Here is a 20928-nt window from a genome sequence, read left to right on the forward strand (position 1 = left end):
GCTGGGGGAACATAGAGAGTGGGTCTGTGGAAGCAAGGGTACCCCAAGTTCTATTCCATTAAGAACCACCTAGAAGAGGTAAAGACGTCCTGGGCTTTCCAAAATAGAAGTAAGTGACATTTTAATATACACTATCAACAGAGGGGCTGACACAGATGGCTCAGTGGATATGGCGCTGGTCATGAGAGCATGAGGACCTGAATTTGACTCCCCAGCATCACAAGGGTACATGGGCATCACATGGGCAAGGCCATATGTGTGTTATCTCAGTGCCAGGGTATGGAGATCTCTGGGTCTCACCGGCATGTGGATCTGGCCAAGCTCTGAGCTCCGGGTTCAGTGAGAGATGCCTGATGTCTGCCTCTGGTCTGCATGGCTACACATGTGCACAGACAGGCACATATGCACTCTCATGTGCACACACACACACACACACACACACACACACACACACAGAGGAAACAGTTGCTAAGTTAATAGCTTTTCACCTAGTGGACATAGAAAGGACACTACCATGTTATGCTAGAGTGTCAGTCATAGTGGCATAGGTGTGGACATGTTCACGGTTGCTTTTTATTAACTTTTATTTTCTTTAGAGAAAAATCTGATAAAGTCATGATTAAGGATCCTGAGATTGATCTGCCTACTATCTCTATGTGACTTCAGGCTCATGTTTGTAATCGTGCTGGCGTGTGACAATGCCCCAAACGTCAATATTCGGGAGGCATTTCTCAGCCTGGGTGGGCAAAGCCTGCTGTCCTCCTCAATTCTGGTTTCTCAGAACTCTGTTATACTATGACTGGTTGACTCCGCGCTGGTCCTCTGCCAAGTGACCACCAGGTGGCGCCCCAGGACACAGTTGTGGCTCAGGGAGGCCATGTCTGTGGGAGGCAGAAGTGCCCGCCCCTCCTGGCTTCCATGCCAATTGTGTGACACTGTTAGCTGCTCTTTAGCTGGACAGCAACATGCTGGAACCCTTTAAAGAAGCAGTTATATTGACTCCCCAGCCTTCTGGAGCTCTCAGAAGAGCACAAAGGGACACCACCCAGCTTCCCTGGTGGTAGCTCCTGTCTTCTTACGGTTTGGGGGGTACACTGGGTGTCTTTGCTCAAGTTTGGGTATTTGGAGACTCAGGTACAGTGGCTCTCAACCTCTACAGTGGCTTCCTGAGCTCACGAGGGCCTAAATATCTTGAGGGTCAAGGTCCTGGCTTCTCCAGAGTGGGGAGGGGGTGGCTTCAGTTTAGACATTTGCCCCTACACCTGCTGAGGCCACCTCCTGCCCTGTTCCTATGCTCACCTCTTTGTCTTCTTTGTAAATTGTTGACTTATTTATTTATATTTTATGTACACTGGTGTTTTGCCTACATGCATGTCTGTGTGAAGATGTAGGATCCCCTGGAGGTAAAGTTACAGGCATTTGGGTGCCATGTGGGTGCTGGGAATTGAACCTGTGCCAGTGTTCTTGACTGCTGAGCCATCTCTCCATCCCTCTCTTTGTCTTCTTAACCAGACTATTCCATTATGAATATTAAAATAAGACACGAGACCTTACAATAGGTGTTTAAACCAATTAGTTCACATGAGGTTAGTTAGTGGATCTGAAAAGTGGGGAGCATGGGACTGGAACCCTCCATTTCTTCATCCCAAGGCCTTTCTTTCCTCCCTCCCTCCCTCCCTCATTCCCTCACTCCATCCCTCATTCCCTCCCTGGCTGTTTCATTTTTCTGTGTGTGCAGTGTACATGCACAATATGTGTGTGCATGGTGTATATGCACATGTGTGTGGTGTGTATACACACTATGTGCGTGGTGTATATGCATGTGTGTGTGGTGTGTGGTGTGTATACACACTATGTGCATGGTGTATATGCATGTGTAAGTGTGTACAAGTGTGTGGAGGCCAGAGGAGGAGATTAGGTGTCCTGTCTGTAACTTTCTTCCTTACTCCTTTAGACAGTGTCTCTCCCTGAACCTGGCAGTAGGCTCCAGCAGTCCTGCCTTGCCTCTCCATAGTGCTCGGATTACAGGCATCTACACAGCTATGTCCTGCTTTTGATATGTGCATATGTATATATGCAGCTGTGCCCTACTTTTGGGGGCTGGGATTTGAACTCAGGTCCTTATGTTTACACAGTAAATGTTCTTAGCACGGAGTCATCTCTCAAGCCCTTCTCCTTGTCCCATTTCTCTGCCTTCCACTTCATCAAAACAGCTCACACAGCACAGCCCCCAGATGCTCACTCAGCCTCTTCATCTCAGCCCCGTACCCAGCTCTGGGAATAGCCCCCAAGGCCTTACAGATGGCATCAACTCCCCATGATGTCTTTCCGACATATAAGCATTCCCCCGCTTTTGCCTGGAGTACCTGACAGTCACTCTAGGATCATGCGTCACTCCACACACCATGGAGGCCTGGGTGCCCTTGATGACACTCTGGTCCTGGGGTGGCTTGGTGATGCGGGTCCGGGCTGTAAGACGAGGTAGAGACAGGGCAGTGAGCAGAGACATGGTGGTGGGCACAGTTCAGTAAATGTGGATGTTGGGCTGACACCCTGGTACGACCTGGCATAGGAGTAACATTCCTGAGGTCATCTGGGGATGTTGGGAGGGGATGAGGGGTGACCTCATATGTGGACATATGTGGAGACTATATAAAAGTCTCAAGAGAGTGGAAAGGCCAAAGTGTCCCAGGGACATTGTGATTCTCAGAAGCCACAAACATGCTGAGGATGCAGAGTGCCAGGGAAGAAATGGAAACTGCATGTTGTTAGTGATCATGGCCATTGGGCCAGCTTGTTGGTGACAGATAGGGTCTAGCCATTCACCCCAGGCCCTAGGGCTTAGCCTGCACAGGTGGGCCACACATCTGTATGTCTGGGGTGTGCATCCCAGGTGGAAGAGGCTTGAGACATCTGGTGGCATCTCTCCAGGCAGAGGCTGACAGTGGCAGGTGGCATCTGAATAGATAAGCTCACCTGAATGGGCCATAGTGTTATGCCACTAATGGCACTATGCCACTGCCTCAGCTGCCTTCTCAGCTGCACAAGGGCAGGAAAGGGACTGAGAGGGACACCGTCTGGCCCACAGAGCCAAAAATATCTACACTTTGGCCCCATGTTGATTTCTGCACCAAAACACACGAGACAACTTTTTTACAGTTCTCTGGACTCAGCCAAGCATGGCACGGCCTCCCCATCCTGTGGCCTTGCTGGCAGAGCCATCAACTCCCAGTTGCTGGCTTCCAGGTTAATTTGTCACCATCCCTGTGACAGGAAGAGCCTTGGCTGTGTCAGCAACACAGTATGAAAGTGAAAATGCTGGCAGCCCACCCCTACTGATGCTCACTCACCCCATACAACCAGGTCTGCCGAGGCCTCGTCTACTCCCCGAGAGTTGGTGGCCAAACAGGTGTAGGTACCAGCATCAGAGATGTGGGTTGGGCTGATGAGCAGGCTGCCAGACTCCAGCAGCGTGAAGCGAGGCAGCTGGACAGAGCCGCTGGCTAAGATGCGCTCTCCTGAGGTGACAGGGATTGTTGGGTGTCAGAGACAGCCTTGATAGTGGCCCTACACACCTCAGTTCGGGGAGGACTCTGGTACCCACCCAGCTCTGGAACTGTTAAATGGGGTGGGGACAGGCCTGAGCTGGGGCTTAGTGATGAGCCTAGGCTCACAGGGTCACAGGGTAGCTCTCAGGGTCACAGGGTAGCAGTACCCTTTACAGCCACCCTTTGCATCACTCCTCCACCCACAACCATGTCTGTCCTTCATGAGAAGAGGCCATGCTCTGTCTGCCATTGTTGCTAGCATCAGCTCGCCATGGCCTGGGGGCAGCTGCATTTGGGCTGGGAAGAGGAGGCAGGAGACAGGCTGACAAGGTGATGATGAGCATCCTGCACAGGACAGGATGCTTCTGGAGAGAATCACCTTCAGGGGAGCTGAGGAGGAGAGGAATGGATGAGGGGCGCAGGGGGGATGCGAAAGAGAGGTAGAGATAAATAGATAGACCGATAGACAGGCAGACGGATAAAGATAGAGACAGAGAGAGACAGAGAGACAGAGACAAAGGCAGACAGAGACACAGAGACACAGAGAGATCAGAGACACAGAGAGGCAGAGAAAAAACAATGATGTGACTTGTGAAAGATGGGTGTTACGGTGTTTACAATTGTACACGGGGAACCCAATTTGCCTAGCTCCTGAAATTAGATTTGAAGACTCTCCTCGACTGTCACATGGCTATGCCCTGTGAATGGTCATCCCAGCTACCTTTCTGCCAAGTGATGGCAGGCCGCGGTGCCCCTGAGGTCTCACATGCCAGCACCACTGACATTCCGTCAATCACCGTACTGTCAAGGGGGCCCCTGGTGATATTAGGGGCGATGCCTGTGGAGGAAGACAGCAGGATCTATTAGTGACACCTAGGCTGATCCCCAGCCAGGGGCCAGGAGCTCTGAGCCCACAGAAAGGTGGGTCCTCCACTCTGCCCCCTGGCCCTGGCATCGCAGGGCTTTCTACAGGGAGGCCTGTGGGAGGTGCAGAGGTGCCTGTCAGGACAGTTCTGGCCTCTGGAAACTCAGGCCTCCACTGAGGGGAACTGAGGACCCAGAAGGCAGCTCATACCCTCAGTGGCAAAGTCAGTGGGACGTGACCCCCATTGAACATGCACTAGCTCGTCTAAGGACGAACAGCTGAGAACTGCTTTTGTGCTATGTCTCCGGGCCCCTGCCTGGGTGACTCCTCTGAGGTCAGCAGACACAGCAGCCATTGGAACAGGCTTTTCTCCAAGGGCATCAGCAGCCCCAGGACCCTGAAAAAGGATCACAAGGGAGCAGGGCTCCCTTTCCTCTTGTCAGATGCGGTGCTGAAGGGACGTGAGCTGGACCGCCTCCTGGATCCCCACCGTAGTGCGGTCCCACCCCACCGTGCCCCTCAGCAGTGGGGAGGACACTTACTGGTGACAGCCAGGTAGGTGGAGGTCTGTGCCTCTCCAGCGGCATTGTGGGCAAAGCACTGGAGCATGCCAGTGTCATCGGGCAGCAGGCCGCTGATCTGCAGGCTGCCATCACTTCGCTGCTTGAATCGTGTCAGTCTTGCCACCTCCACCAACGCGGCGTCCTTGTACCAGGTGATGGAGGGAGGTGGCACCCCTGTGGGAGGCCAAGGCAACCGCTGTGTCAGCCGCTGTGTCCCCTCCCTGGCCAGAAGCCTGCAGAAGTCCTAGGGTGCTTCGCTCTCTAGAACCTTCCCATAGACATTGATTTTATGGAGTAGTGTGTTCTTGGAAGATTCTCAAGGCTTTTGGCACAGAGTGGAGATTTTTCAGAAAATGGAAATTTTCCTAGAGGAGTCAGTTTTTTCCACAGAAACGCTTCACTGGGCAATTTTTAGAGGGGAGGTTCATCATTATTATTGTTTACGCTTTTTATTTATTATAATGAGGAGAGGCCATGCATGTACCACTGCATGTATGTGCAGGCTGGAGCACAACTGTGTGCAGTTTTTTATTTCCACCTTTATGTCATAGGTTGCAGGGGTTGAACCAAGATTGTCATGTTGTCAGGGTGTTTTTTTTTTTTTTTTTTTTGGCAAGCACCTTCACCCAAAGAGACATCCTATCTGCTCCTATTATAGTAAGAATTGCATTTTAGAGTGTGTGAGTGTGTGTGTGTGCATGTGTGTGTGTACGTGTGCATGCATGTGGTGTGTGTGTGTTGGTGTGAAGGTGCATGTGTGTGGGTGCCTGAAGAAGCCCGAGGCATCAATCCCACCCAGAGCTGGAGACACAGTTGATAAGAATCCTGATGTGGATGCTGGGAATTGAACTCAGGTCCTCTGCATAAGTAGTGTGAGCTCTGAGCTGCCATCATCATTATTGTATGTAATTATTTTATGTGTATGAGTAATCTTCCTACATATATGTATGTGCATCATATGTGTAACTGGTGCTCGCTTATGAACTACCATATGCTGGGAATAGAACCCCAGCTCTCCGCAAGAGCAACAAGTGCTCTTTAACTGCCAGCCATCTCTTCAGACCCTACTGTTATTTTTGAGACAGACGTTTACATATCCCAGGCTGGCCTTGAACTCTTTGTAGCTGAGGATGACTTTGACTTCCTGATCCTCCTGACGTGACCTCCCAAGTGTTAGTATTACAAAGGGTGTGGGACACTATGCCTGGTTTATACAGTGCTGGAGATTGAGCTAGGGTTTCGTACATGCTATGCAAACACTACCAACTGAGCCAACTCTCCATCCCTCACTTCCTCTTCATTGGCATCTACATCTACATCATCATCATCACCATTATTATTATTATATTTTACACAAGGTCCTATTCTGTAGCCCAGGTTGTCTTGGAACTCATTATAGCCCAGCCAGGCTAGGCTTCTGAGCAGGGAAGGCAGGTATATCTTTAATTTTTTTTTTTTACTGCAAAGATTGGCTCAGCCTTCTATGTGTTGTGCTAACTTTCAAGTGCAGTTCCCAACCCTCTGACAATGGAGCCCAGGTGGAGAAGCAGGCAGAGGGGGTCTCTGTCCGGTGGGAGGTCCCCAGAATTCCCATCTCTGGTCTTCATACAGAGGAAGAGGGATGTCTCTATCCTTGGTCTGGTTCTCTCTCCTCATAGATGTCTCTCTGTCCTCCCATGCTCCCCTTCATCCTCCCTCTGCTCACCCTTGACTTCCCCAGAGGCACTCTACACTCTCAGGAGGCAGCCACAGCTCTGCACCAGCCACACCGCTCTCCAACCCTTCTACCCTGCAGCCAGCCACCACCGTGTTTCATCCACGGGATGACACCAATTCTTTGCTATTCACTGCAGCGTGATGGGGGACCAGGGTGTGGCTTACAATCGACAGCATGTCGTGATTTAATTGGCAGCCTTTTTTCTTTCTTAGTGGCACATAAAATAATGGGGCACCTCACAGCTCATGGCATTTTGAATGAGATGAAATAAGGCATCTTTATTTGTTTATTGGTTTCTTCATCTCTTTGCAAACATGTAAGTTGGAAAACAGGAGGGATCTGGCTATGTGGCTCAGCTGTGAGCCCAGCCTGGCTTACTCCCCTCGGGTAGCCAACAATGAACTCGCTGAGATTACGTGACATCAGTGTCCACCTGCCACCCCTCTGCTGTCACCAGCCCTCATCTCAGAAGCGTTGAAGTTCTGCAAACCCCTCTAAGCGGCGACTGGGGCATAGCTACTCCCTGGATCAAGTTTCTCTATTCTCTGGGCAGCCTGGAACTTGCAGCAACCCTCTTGCCTTAGCTACTGGATGCTAGGATGCTTGAGTCCCTATAGTCCATGCGACGGCACCTTTTAACCCTGTATCTCCTGGTTATACTGCCTTTAGACTCAGCTCTGTCAGGATTGGGGCAGTAAGCATGGGAAACTGCAACCGAGGGTTAAGTAGGACCAGCAGGGGTAGAAGACCAAGCCAGGCAACCCCCACCTCAAATGGGCTGAGTGGGTGACACTCCTTCAGGTGAGGCACACCAGGTCTGCAGATGCTGGCAAAATGGTGATTCGGCATTGTCTACAACTCTCAAATTATGGGCAATTTGGGTCTGTCACCTGTCCTGAAATTACGATAATTTGGGCTCATTTGTAACCCTGGAGTTGATTTGCAGCCCGAGATTACGGTAATTTGGCTGTTTGTTTCCTGGGTGCCAGCACCTAGCCAGTCTGTCCCTGCTTAGTGATGTGGTCTGGCGAGGGGGGTGGGGCTTAGAGATATCCTGGCAGGGATGAGAGAGGCTGAAGTCTGGGGTCCTTGTCTCCACACCCATGCCTCCGTGTTACCTTTGGCTCGACAGGGGATGTCCACCACCTTCTCCATCTCTGCTGTGATGTGTCTCTCAGGCTCTTTGACAAACTGAGGTGGCTCTGCAGGGGAAGGACCAGGAGACAGGATTAGAGGCTTATTGCTTCTATATCTAGTCACTGTGGAGAGGGTGTCTGGCCACACTGTTGTGAAGTCTGCCTGTTCCGTCCTTCTCCCATAGCGGAGGAGTCCTGGCACTTGCCTTGACTTACCCAGCACCGAGAGGTAGGCTCCCCGGGTGACAGGGGCCACGCTACTGCTGCGCAGTGCAGCCTCACACTCATAGTAGCCGGCGTCGCTGATGGTGGGGTTGGTGATGGTGAGCCTGCGGCTGTAGTCGCTGATGCCGTTGGAGAGCAAAGCCCCGTCTTTCCTCCAGACAATGTGCAGCTTGATCAGAGGCCTACAGGATGAGGGAAGCAGTTGCCCTCAGACAAGGGCATCTGGAGGGACAATGGGCAGCAGGGCAAGTATGGGAAGGGACAGGATGGAGTTGGCTTTGGGATTGTCACTCCCTAGATGAAACTTTCAAGACAATCTCCTAAAACACCTTGAAGCTCAGTTTCCCCATCTGCAGAATGGGGGCAACTGTAGCAGCCCTGGGTGTCAGGTGAGCCTGTCAGGCATGGATAATGCTCCTAACAGGACTGGGACACAGTGGTAACTGCCCACAAAGCTCTGGACGAACCTGGAGGCTGGCCCAGGCCTCTCTGGGCAACACAGCTTCCCTTCTTTGGATAAGTGACTTGGGAGGAGTGGGGGGTGAGGGGCAATGATAAGAACAGACCAACACAAGGACAGACAGACAGACTCACCCTCACGTTGGAGAGTCAAGGGGAGTTTGGCTTCCTTCCCACCATCATCTCCCACACACAACCCCCTCCACACACCCCACATACAGAAGGGCTCTTCTCTGAGGGACCATCTTCCCTGTTCTGGATGGCTCTGAATCAGGAGCACATATATCCACCCTCTGGCCTCACAGCCCACCCTCTATTCCTCACCCACCCCTGTGGTTGGCTCTTGTGGCTGGCTCTGTGGCTGGCTCTTGTGGCTGGCTCTGTGGCTGGCTCTTGTGGCTCTTGCCCCACAGGCATCCAAGATAAGAAAACCTCTGCGTTTGCAGCATCCACCTGCTTCCCCTCCTCCTCTGCTCTCACAGGTTCTCATCCAACCCGGCTTCTGGACCTTCCCCAAAGACGACTATGCTCCTGGCTACAGTTCTGGCTGGGAACCAATCAGAGATGTGCCACCTACCTGGCATTTGCCACACACTCCATGGTTACCTCCGAGGTCCCAGCCACAACACTAGTGTTCTTGGGGGGGATGATGATGGTTGGTGCAATGGGGTCCGCGGGTCCCCCAACATCTGAGAAGAGGTCGAGTATTAGGAGGGTAGAGTCAGAAATCCCACCTCTGTCTGCCCACGTGGTACATGGAGACTTTAGTCCTCGGAGCACAGAGCAGACAGCTATACGGTAAGCTCCACAGCCGTGGCTCTGGACAGACTTGGGACTGTCCTCTTCCTCTGCTCATGAGTCTAAGTATCAGGAGAGTTTTGGGAGGTCCTTTGTTCTCAGAGGCCTGTAAGGCCACCCGGCCCTTCCACTCATTACTGTCTTGTACCACTACCCTCAAAATACCCCTTTCCTGCCTAAGTTTACATTACTGACCTACTGACCTACTTCACCACTCACCCTTACCTGCTGCAGCAGGCCATGCACTCTCTACCCTGAGCACAGCAGTGTCCCTATATGTTGGAGAACACGGCCCTCCAAGCGAAACAGCTCCCACTTTTCCTCAGATCATCTGTGCCTGCCAACAAGAGACCATTGGACCTCCGTCTGTGGACAGTGGGCATTCCCTCAGAGAAGGGGTGCGGCGTCACCGGACCCTCACTGGAGACTCTAGCCACTCAAGCCATCTGTATGCAAGTAAGCCCTAAATTCAGGAGGCTTCAGGGCCAGGTGGTGTTAGAGTCTACTCTGTAGGCTTGGGGAAATTCACTGGAGGAGACTACAAGGCTAGAGGGAAGCCAACATCCATGCTGGGTGAAGGCATTCCAATATGGCTGCTTTGGAGTCCCCAGGCTCTTGGCCATAACTCCTCGCCCGTGCTCTGTAAGTCCAGTAAACTCATTGATTCCCTAGTCTCGTGCTTTGAGTGAGCAATGTCCTCCGTAGGCTTGTGTTTGAACCCTCGGTCTTCAGTGGGCGATGCTGCCTGGGGGAGGCTATGGAACTTTTGGTGGGGTGGCCTTGCTGAAGGAAGTATGTCGCTGAGGATGGGCTATGAGAGTTTAGAGCCTTGCCCACCTTTCAGTTTGCTCTACTTAACGTCTGGGTATAAAGAGTGACAATCTTTCAGCTCCCTGCTCCAGCTGTCTGCTGCCATGGCTCCCTGCCGTTATGAACTCTCCCTCTGAAACCATAAGTCAAAAGTGTTTTCACCAGAGCAACAACAAACCAAACCAAAACAAAAGCAGCCAGTCCACCTGGGGGAACTTTGATGTAATTATACTTTGGCTTGTCATTGACACTTTATAACGACACGTGTATCTCTCTAGGGAAGACAATCTCCTCCCCTGGTTCAGGGCCACCCAGTTGTGGATGCGGCTTCACTTGGAAACAGGGTCTTTGTTAGGTGTAACTGGTTCAGGTGAGCTCACAGTATTGTATCGGGGTGGGCTCTCCATCCAGTGGGGACAGCATCCCTCTGTATCAGAATCGGGAACTCCAGATACAAGACCCACAGGGACAAGACCCACGGGCAGCGGGGGCAGCAAAGATGGAGATGACAGCCAAGAAGGGATTGCCAAGGATGCCAGCCTCCTGAGGGAGAATGGGGACCCACTGACTCCTTGGCTTCCGATTTTACCTCCTGTCCTACCAGGAAGTCTGTTCTTATGCCAAGAAGACTCCGTGTGGTGGCATGTTGTTATGGTGACCACATGGGTCCTGAGGTGGTGCTGGCTGGGGGCCTAAATGTGTCTCCTGACGGTTCATGTGTTGGGGCCCGAATGCTGACGTGGCGGCTGTGGAGGTGATGAGATGGGCTCGGGTTGTGGGTGTGTGAACCCCACCATGGGATTAATACCTTCAGCCTCCCTTGTTCCCTCCCTGCCCCCTCCACTCTCTCCTCTCTCCTCTCTATCTCTTGTCTCTTGCCTCTCCATCTCTGTCACCTTTCTCTGTTGAATTACCTTTCCGCCCCGTCTCTCCCCCTACTTCTCTGCCTCTGCTTCTTATTCCCCCTGCCTCATCCCCTTCCCCCTCTTCTTCAGCTTCATGGGACACGGTGAATGAGCAGGCGATCTGTCCCAGTCAGGAATCATGTCCTCACCGGCTCTGCCATGTGACTCTCTGACCTTGGTCTCTAACTTCAGACCCGCGCCAGTGTGAATGAACGCAGCTTAAGGCTGGACACGCGCGGCTTTGTGGCAGCCCCTGAGCTGATGTTTAGTCCTGGCAGCCACCATGTCTCCAGCACAGGACATGCCCGTGCTGGTTGGTAGGGGTGACTGATGAACTGGTACAGCCACCATTGTCCCTGTCCACCTTCCAGGGTACACGACGAAAATGAAAGAGAGCTTCCATGCTTGGGCTTACGACGTCCAAGGGAAAGAAACACCCTACTGTGCCGTGTGGACAGGCTGCTGTCATGGCCTTTCGGTGTACTCTGGGCCCTTTCAGACGTGCCTGGCTCCTGTTTGTGGGTCAGCACAGGCCCAGCACGGTCTGTAGCCTCAACACCCAACCTGCACCTGTTTCCCAGCTCTTAAAATACATCCGGAGGGGACATTTTTCTTGTGCGACAAATCTATCTAGTTGGCCCCCTTCCAGGACTCTTTAGAGGGAGCAGGCTGTGACAGCTTGCACAGGTGTAGGTGTGGGGGGGTACCCTCTGTGGGCCAGGAGGAGGGCACATCATATCTTCGCAGCCGCTGTGATCCACTGTGGACAGCTCCAGGCAGGTTTCCTAGCTGAGCTCTAGACCTTGTTAGAAGCAGCCAAGAAAGAATAGGAATAAAATGTAAAAATAAAGTAAAATGAAGGGGCAAGAAGGCGGCATATAAAGCAGAGTAATTGCAACAATATAAAGCCTCATGTAGGTGCCATAAAGTGCGATCGGATTGAAAGCTGCTGATATAGCTGAATCCATAAAGGTGTGCTCTAAGTTGTTTATTACATGCCCGCGCGCAGGTACCATGGCCCAGATTAATGGGCCACACCGAGGAGACAGACTGTTAGAGTCCAAGCCAGCGCTGCTGCCCTGATAAACAGACAGCCTGGAGGAAGGCGAGTTATGGGTAGGTAGAGATAAAATAACAGGGGGCTGCTAGTGTGACACTGAGATCCCCCCTCTGCCTGCATGTGGCCGGGTCCAGGCAACAGCCTACAGAGCTGGAGGGGAACCATGGTGGCTGAGGACTGTTGCTACAGGGAGGGAGTTTTGTTCTGTCCCAGGTGTGTGTGTGTGTGTGTGTGTGTGTGTGTGTGTGTGTGTGTGTAAGAGAGAGACAGAGACACAGAGAGACAGGAAGACAGGGAAGAGAGAGAGCGAGAGAGCAGAGAAGAGAAAGAAGAGAGAGGAGAGAGAAAAGAAAGTAGAGAGAAGAAAGAGAGAGAGGAAAAGAGAGAGAAGAGAGAGAAGAGAGAGAGGAGAGAGAGAGAGAGAAATAGATTACTGGGACAAAGGGGGAGTGAAAATCACTCCCTGGGGCTTGGGATAGCTCAGTGGGTAGAGGCTTTATGTAATGCAGGAAGCTATGGACTCAATTTCCAACGTGGTAGCTGGGGGTAACAGCAGAACTAGGACATGGCAGTGGCCACGGTGGCGCACGCCTTTAATCCCTGCACCTGAGAAGCAGAGGCAGGTGGATCTCTGTGAGTCTGAGGCCAGCCTGGTCTACAGAGTGAGTTCCAGGCTAGCCAGGGCTACATAGCAAGAACCTGTTTCAAAACGACAAATGGGCATGGGGCACATTGTAATCCCAGAAGGCATGAGGTAGGAAGGCTATCCACAGCTACATACTGAGTCCAAGGTCAGCTTGGGCTGTAGGAGACCCTGTCTAAACAACAGCAACAAAAACAAAACCCCTTCAAAACCCAAATCAAAAAGTCACCATCAGAGCCAGGCCAGGTGCTACAAGCCTGCTCTCATTGCTGCTTGTGGGGAGGGGAGGGAGGGATGAAGCGAGAGAAGACACAGAATTCAAGGCCAGCCTGTCCTAAAATAAAAATAAGAAGAATTAGGGAACAAAGTACTGCTATAGTGTGCTTGCCTAGTATCTACAGGTTTTGAGTTTGGTTCCTAGTACTGAAAAAAAAACATAGCAGCAGCTGTCTGGGCTGTATGAATTCAGGCGCCCGCTCAACACTTCTTGCTTGGTAGATGTCAGGAAAGGGGGATTCCCTACACGGAGACATGGTAGGATCTGTCCTCCCAAGGAGGAAAGCTGCGGGTCTCACCGCCAACACATTAGCGACTTTCAAGATGCCTACAGTGAGGGCTGGAAGGAGGCTGGAGTGGGAGGCTCAACTGGTCCAGCATGAGTGCAGAACGCCCTGTGAAGACAGTTCTCCGGGCAGCAGCTTACCAGTGTTGGGAAGAGCTGTCCCCATCATCTCACAGCTGAGTGTCGGGCTTTGGGGTTACTGAGAGGTGGGAGATTCAGAGCCCCAGGGGTTCTCAGCTGAGGGAGATACCCACACCTAGTCTTTGAGGGATAAGGCAGAGCCTCAAGCTGCTGGAGGTGGGTGTATGGCTTCAGAGGAGGCCCTAGACTTGAGGGGTATCGGGAAGAAGAAAGAAAGAGGGGTGTTCTGTAACAGGAGAATTATGTATTCAGAGATAAGGAGGGGGCGGGGTAGAGCTCATGCTCTGGGCTTGCTGTCCCTCCCCAGACCACTCCTCTTGGCTTGCTAAAGGAAGGGCTCAAGGGTTCTAAAACATTACCCAGCCTAACCCACATGTGTCCCCAGCATCATTGCCAACAGTGTAAACAAAAGGTCGGGAGGCACCTTATGCTAGGAAGCACACTTTCCATCCCCACTGTGGGGGCGAAACGGATTTGACTGGGGGATGTGCTTGGTGACTGAAGATACATGAGCCCAGATGGGACAAGAGGACAAAGTCACCAGAGCACAGTGATTGTCTCGGGGTGGAGGGAGACGGCAGAAGGGTCACGATGGCCGAGAGATTGGAAGCATAGAGGTGGGGCCCTTTTATAGAGTAGTGGGAAGTCCCAGGGAAAATTTGATTTCAAAGGGAGGTAGTTTTAGATTCTGTCACATTGTTTGAGATGGTGATGGGACGTCTAGATGGCTGGAGATGTTCAAAGGTGCCAGACTTGGAACCTCCTGGCGTGGACTTAGCGTCCATTCATGACACTCGGGAGTGAGGGATGAATCTGGATGCTGGGCTTTCTCACTTCCTGTGACAGGAAGTGGTGATGTAAGAGGACCTCCCAAAGCTACAGAGTGTGGGGGCAGACCCCCTACAGCTCAGGTGATAGGGTCAGGCCAGGGGTGAGGGATTGGGGTGTCCAGGTGATAGGGCAGTGTCTGGGTTCCAAGACGGGAACAAGCTGGGAGAAAGAGCCTGTTCATTCCCAACCCCAGGACAACAGCTCGATAACCTCAGGGTATCCGGGCCTCAAAGTCCAGGCCATCCAGCACGGACCACAAGCCACTCATGCCCACCAAGCTCCTGAAAGGTGGCTTGCATCTGTTTGATTTAATGAGATTTAATTTTAAGTAATTTCCATTTAATTAAAAAAACAGATTCCCCAGTCCAGTTATTAGAACACTTTCCAGTAAAAGTGAAACAACTTTGGCATGAGACTATACCTTTATGGCTGTAAATCTGATGAAATCTAAATACGGATCACGTCTTCCAGATGAAGATTTAGCATTCAAATTGAGATGCGCTTCAAGTGTAAGATGCACAGAGATTTCACAGACTTAGCACACACACACAAAAATACGATGTAAAATATCCTGCTAATATATTCTATACTGATGGCATGCTAAAAGGATATTTTGGATACATTGGGTTAAATAAAACACATTAATAAATGAGTTCTGCATGTTCCTTTTTGTTTTGTGAAAAAAACGATTTAAACCTCACTGTGGTGGTGCATGCCTGCAATCCCAGCACTTGAGGGGCGGTGTCAGGAGGGTAAGCAGTTCAAGGTCATCCTCAGCTACATGGGGAGGTCAAGGGCTATGTGAACTCTGTCTCAAAAAAAAAAAAAAAAAAAAAAAAAAAAAAGTCCCCCCCCAAACAGAAAAACCAACTTAAAAAAACCAAACAAAAAAGAAAAAACAATAACAACAAAAAACAAAACAAAACAAAAACCATCAGTAATGTAAATAGATAAAAATGGGCCCACTGGAAAAATTTAAAATGATATGTGGTATGTGGGGCTCAGAGTTCTATTTTATCCTATGTTATATTTCTATACCTTAGTACAGGTCTGAGCTGTGTGTGTGTTCCTCAGGTGGGTGAGACTGTGTTGCTGGATGTGGTTTCTGGGGTTGCCAGCCTCGTTCATCCTTTCTCCCTTAGCAATGAGCATGGCTCCCCCCAGGGCGGCACAGGAAGCTGCTGATCTTGAAGTAGCAGAGCTTGATGGGATAAGGGAGGAGGAAGGAGACTGAGGGTGTGGCTTCAAGCCAGGTAACAGGGGAGCTGAGCTGCTGGTGGGCGAGCTGGCAATTGCTCTCACAAATTGGCTGGCAGGCAGGCTGGGGGACCATGTCAGTGCAGGCAAGGGGTTTTGAAGTGCAATCACTCGTGGGAGGGAAATTAGCTGAAAAATCAGCCGAGTTTGCTCTGGATCCGGCTTTAATCACAGTCGAGGATGCAGAAATGGAGGGGTTTTGGGATGAGGGAGACTGGCAGCTGGGTGTGACTGGGGTGAAGGCAGATGAAGGGGCCAGAAGGGGCTCTCTGGCCTCGCCTGGGCTGTTTGGAAGGCTGAGGGGGTTTGAGATAGAACAGAAAGTGGTACCACAGTGGGTTGCCTCAGTTCTTAAGGGGAGGGGCCAGATCCTGGAGGAGGAACAGAGGAAGGCTCCCTGACCGTGGACCTGGGGTAACTGAGTCACTCAAGAAGATGCCTGGATTTAACTTGGACAACTCACTCCATGACTTTGTCTTTCGGTGTGGGTTTCTCTTTCTCTTCCTCTCCTCCTCCTCTCTCTCTGTCTCTCTCAGTGAGACAGAGTCTCACTCATTACACAGACAAGAACAGCTTGGTCTACATAATGAGAGATTCTCCTGCATCAGCCTCCAGTGTTGTCTCTGTCTCATGTGACGAAGACTACACCACGCTCACCGTGTAGCCAGGGATGATCTTGAGCTCCTGATTCTCTACCTCTACCTCCTAAATGCTGGGATTACAGACATTCACCAGCAAACTCGTTTTTATGTCACTGGAGATGGAAACCAGGGCTTTGTGTGTGGGAGGCAAACACTCAACTAACTGAGCTTACGTACCTAGTTTGACACTAATTATTAAAAAAAGATGTCTGGGTTCCAGGAGACTCTGAGAGAAATCTCTAGAAAACCCATGTCCCTTTGCCAACAAATTCCTTGTTCCTATATAAACAGTCCTAGCTCAGTGAGAGGTCAAAGGTCTATGACCCTCACTGGTCAGTATCCAGAGTGGATTCTCCACCCCTAATTCAGATTTCTTCCCAGGCAGATAAGAAACTGGCTTGGAGGGAGGGACCCACTGGGTCTACAGAAAAGAGTCCTGTCGGAGCTCAGAAGGCCTTGGGAGGGGCTGGGTTTGTTCTAGATGCTGGCAGACAGAAGCTAGGATGAGGGAGGGTAGAGATATCGAACTTGCTGCCGATGGATGTGTGTGGATGCGGCATGGATGATTAATGAGATGTGCTTTGGGAGTGGGAATCATCCAGATGTGGAGGTATGTGAACATCTGGCTCCCCCAGCTGGTGTGGTACTCAGCTGCTTCAGGAAGTGGCGGTCTTGCTCCAGAACCCCGACTTCATCTTTGTGACTCCCAGCCTAGGAGGTACCTTGGTCATGTACCCCATCTTGTCTAGCCTGAGGTTAGGTTCTGAGGGTGAGGCCAGTCTCGTAAGGAGAAGCAGACCCGGAGTGACCGCCCTGCTCTGGTCTTGCTGGAGGATACTGGGGCAGGTTATGTTGGGCTGATCTCCTATGCCTGTCTCTCCCGGGGAGCCATGCATCTGAAGAGGGGCAGAGGTAGAAATCTGGAGAAGAGCCTGTTGAGAGGCACGCCTGGCTCGGAGCGGAAACAGCACTTTTGTGTGCCAGCTGGGCAGGCAGTTAGTGCACTTCTTTTAAAAAGAGCTTCCGCTCTACCCGGGTGTTCTCTCCATCTGCACCTGAGCCTGGGGTGGCTGGCATCCACACACGTGAGTAGGCATTCTCTCACTTGCCTCTGCCTTCGCCTAGCCTCCAGTAGACACGGTAGTGGTAATAATAAACCTTCCCAGCCTGGTGTTGGTGGCGCACGCCTTTAATCCCAGCACTCGGGAGGCAGAGGCAGGCGAGTATCTGTGAGTTCGGGACTAACCTGGTCTACAAGAGCTAGTTCCAGGACAGCCTCCACAGACACAGAGAAACTCTGTCTCGAAAAACCAAAATCAAACCAAACCAAACCAGAACAACAACAACAACAAAGCCTTCCCTTTACCAGAGCAGTGTCTGCCATGGAAGCACCTTCCAAAACTCCACTCCCCACTACCTGTGACCTTCATTGGCTCCTCCTCCTCTAGAGATGGCTCCACCCCTCTGTCCCTAGCCCTGCCTCTCCTACCACTCTGTCTTCCCAACAGCCCTCTGGAGTCCCATTCCTGAGATTTAATGACCTGCTGTTCTCTGCTCAGTGATGGTCCCTGGTCCGCGCTTACTTACTCTCCACGGCAAGAGTGATGGGCTGGCTCGTCTTGTTGTCTCCGTTCTTGTCGTTAACCGCCTGCACGTAGTAACGGCCAGCATCAGGAGCCACTGTGGACAGGATGACCAGGGTGTTCTCCAGTGTGATGGCTCTGAGAAGAGGCAAAAGATTCTTTGGACAGGGGCCCAAAGGGCTTGGAGCCAGGGGAAGTAATAGGAGGATCTGAGGTAGGTGGTCTGCCTATACTTACTCCTCCAGCAGCCTCCAAGAGGCCAGCCCAGTCCCACCCCATCTGTTTACTGATAACACAGATTCTCTGTGGCAGTGTCCATAGAGAATCTACCATAATTGGGGTGTTGCCCATCACATCCCAGCCATCCCTGAAGCTGAGGGTTTCTCAGAGCCCACCCCAGGGTCAGGTTTGGGCTATTCTCTCTGATGCTCTTGGAATTCTGTTCCATGTCATAGCCTTGATGGCTCTGTGAGGTTGCCTCTGCCAAAAGTTTGCAGAGTGAATGAATGATTGACAATGATGATGAGTGACAAGAATGACTTCACAAAAGGAAGTCCAGGGTCAGTGTGTATATAGGTGTGTGTGCATGCATGTGTATGTGTGTATGTTTGTGTGTGTGCACATGTCTGCCTGTACACATGCATGTGCACGTGTGTATATGTGTGTGCATGTGTGTGTGCGAATGCTCACATGTGTGTATCTAGGCTGGAGGTCAGTCTCAGGTGTCTTTCAGATGTCCATCTTTGTTTGTTGACACAGGGCTTATCGCTGGCCCGGAACTCAGTGAGTCAGCTAGACCAGCTGGCCAGTGAGTCCCAGGGACCGCTGTCTCTGTCTCCCCAGCACTGGGTTACAACTGTGGCTCTTCCCACACCGGACTTCTTTTTCACTTGGGTTCTGGGGATCAGATACAGGTCCTTGTGTTTGCAAGGCAAGCACTTTCTGAGTGGAGCCCTCTCCCCAGCCCTGGGATCGGCTGCTTCCTACAACTGTTTAAGCAGACTCAAGAGCCACAGTTGGCCTGAACCAGACTTCTGAGGGCCAGGCACCTCTAGTCTCCTCCCTGGGGATCAGTTTCCCCTTTCCCTTGTGAACTGGGCTGGCCCAAGCTGCTTCCCTTTCCCAGTCCTCATCCCAAGTTCAGCAGGCAGGAAAACAGGGAGCCGGGGACCCCCTTAAATGGGTGTGAAGTGGTTCTGGAGGGTTGCCCACACCGGCTCTGCCCAGCTTCTTTTACCCATTCTCCTGATGACAAACAAAACCATTAGTTTGCCAAGTCTGTCTCCGGATTGTAATGCGATGTGCCCGAGACAGCTGTTAAACATCCTTAATGTTAGTTTAACAAGGACAAATCCAGTTGAATTCTCTTCAAATTTTCCCATTAGGTGAATGTTACAGAGTTTTAAACAGGCTCTCAGATAAACATCCTCACTAATGCCTCTCTGGCCCAGCTCTCTCCTAGCCTGGCTGTGCTGCTGCCGCCCCTTGCTTCTCATTTTGGGGTTTTTCAGGCGGAGTCCTCACACCATCAGGCGAGCTCTGGGCAGTGGGATGGCAAGCTCTCCGGCCCCCAGTTCTTAGGGACCCTAGTGATACCCCGTGTTTCCCATGGAGAGTTCTTTTTTTACCTTTAGCTAATGAGGTGACTGGAATAGGATTATAGCTAAGCTAGAATAGAATATGCACACGTGCGCGTGCGCGCACGCGCACACACACACACACACACACACACACTTTCTTCCTCTCTTTCTCTCTCTGTGTGTATGGATGCATATTTATGTGGGTCCACATGTACGTGTCGTGTGTGTAGGACAAAGGACCACCCTGGTTGTTGTTCCTCCTGTGCTGTCCACTCACTTTGAGACAGGGTCTATTACTGGATTGGAATAGACCACGTAGGTTAGGCTGGCTGGGCAGAGGCAGGGGCAGGAAGCCCATGTGTTCTTCCTGTTTCTATCCCCCTAGCACAGGGATTACAAGTGGAAGGCCCCATGCTGTGCATGTATTCTCAGGCTTTCAAGGCAAGCACTTTACCAACTGGTCTGTCTTCCTACCCTACAGCCCTCACCTGGCCCAGTGTGGCTTCACGATGGAGGGTCTTTGAGGTCTTTAGCTTTCTCAGCACCAGGCTAAACTATGTTAAATGCCAGCTGCGGGATTGGGGTGGTAACCATTTCCCTTCTGAGGTCTCCTTGTCTCGCCTACAGCCCTTGCCCTCTGATGTGGAGTGTAGAGTGGGAAGCTGGGAGCTGGGGGAAGGGTCTGTGCTGTGCAGGGTGTTGGGGCTGGGGCTGGACTCTGGTGTGGGCCCCTGGCCTCCCTCTGAGGACCATATATTTCCTCCAATGCTTGTCCTTGCAAAGACGGAAGAGAATATTTGCTAAGACTTCTCCTAGCCTTGTGGCTGTCTCTGTCACCTGGTCCCTGGCATCAGACAGCCCACTGTCTGTCCTTGCCCTCACAGTGCTCTCCTGGTGCAGCCTGGCTTCAGGGTGGAGGGACTCTTAGGACATTGGACTCATGTAGATACAGCTCCCCAAGTCGTTCTACTATGGGGACAGGTCTCACGGATTCTCCAGGGGACCCACTGTGGGGTCACCCAGTTGTTCTGTTATCAGAGGAGTCTGCTCAACCCTTTCCTCCTTGACTGGATAGCCTGCCTCCCTCCATGCTTAGCTTCGGCTATGTGCACATTCTGACTCTTTCTGTTTGTTGCTCCCCATCCCACGGCACTGGGAGTTTAGATAGCTCACCTGGTGAGCACATTTCTGGAGGAGGGCATCATTCATGAGTGAAGGGGAGAGTTTGGGAACGGGTTAAAGTTTTCCTAGGATAGGATTTATGTCCCCTTTTGTCCTTATAGGGAGTTTTCTAGATGTGGCATGGTGTTTGACGCATGATGGGAGTGGCAAGTTGGCAAGGCTAACGATATGCAGATGACAGTATGATATACATATACCAGATGTGCCGTATGTGGTTCTCAACCGGCAGGAGTGAGTCTGCTCGCAGTGGACCACTGGACAATTGATTGCCATAGATCTGGGAGGTGGGAAGGCAGCAATGACAGGTAATAGTGGAGGCCAGGACTTCTGCTTGGGGGGATAGCCTTCGAGACCCGGGATGCATGTCTCCAAAGGAACATGTCTGACCCTGGATGTCCCATGCGAAGCTGAGTGCTATGGCC

The 20928-nt window shown here is 51.5% G+C and overlaps 1 protein-coding gene across 2 annotated transcripts in view; it reads right to left on the reverse strand.

Moving 5' to 3' along the window:
* Positions 1 to 20928, reverse strand: part of Sdk2 (sidekick cell adhesion molecule 2) — a 116073-nt gene that overhangs the window by 77626 nt on the left and 17519 nt on the right. For both annotated transcript variants that reach the window (XM_051179891.1, XM_051179902.1), the window contains exons 3-10: positions 17749 to 17882; positions 9091 to 9202; positions 8046 to 8236; positions 7812 to 7895; positions 4956 to 5150; positions 4270 to 4386; positions 3351 to 3518; positions 2367 to 2469 (exon numbers count right to left, since the gene is read on the reverse strand). In XM_051179891.1, coding sequence (XP_051035848.1) covers positions 2367 to 2469; positions 3351 to 3518; positions 4270 to 4386; positions 4956 to 5150; positions 7812 to 7895; positions 8046 to 8236; positions 9091 to 9202; positions 17749 to 17882 — 1104 coding nt within the window. The remainder of the gene's footprint in view (positions 1 to 2366; positions 2470 to 3350; positions 3519 to 4269; positions 4387 to 4955; positions 5151 to 7811; positions 7896 to 8045; positions 8237 to 9090; positions 9203 to 17748; positions 17883 to 20928) is intronic.

The sequence above is a fragment of the Phodopus roborovskii genome, unplaced genomic scaffold, assembly GCF_943737965.1.
Source record: "Phodopus roborovskii unplaced genomic scaffold, PHOROB, whole genome shotgun sequence".
Classification (NCBI taxonomy): Eukaryota; Metazoa; Chordata; class Mammalia; order Rodentia; family Cricetidae; genus Phodopus; species Phodopus roborovskii.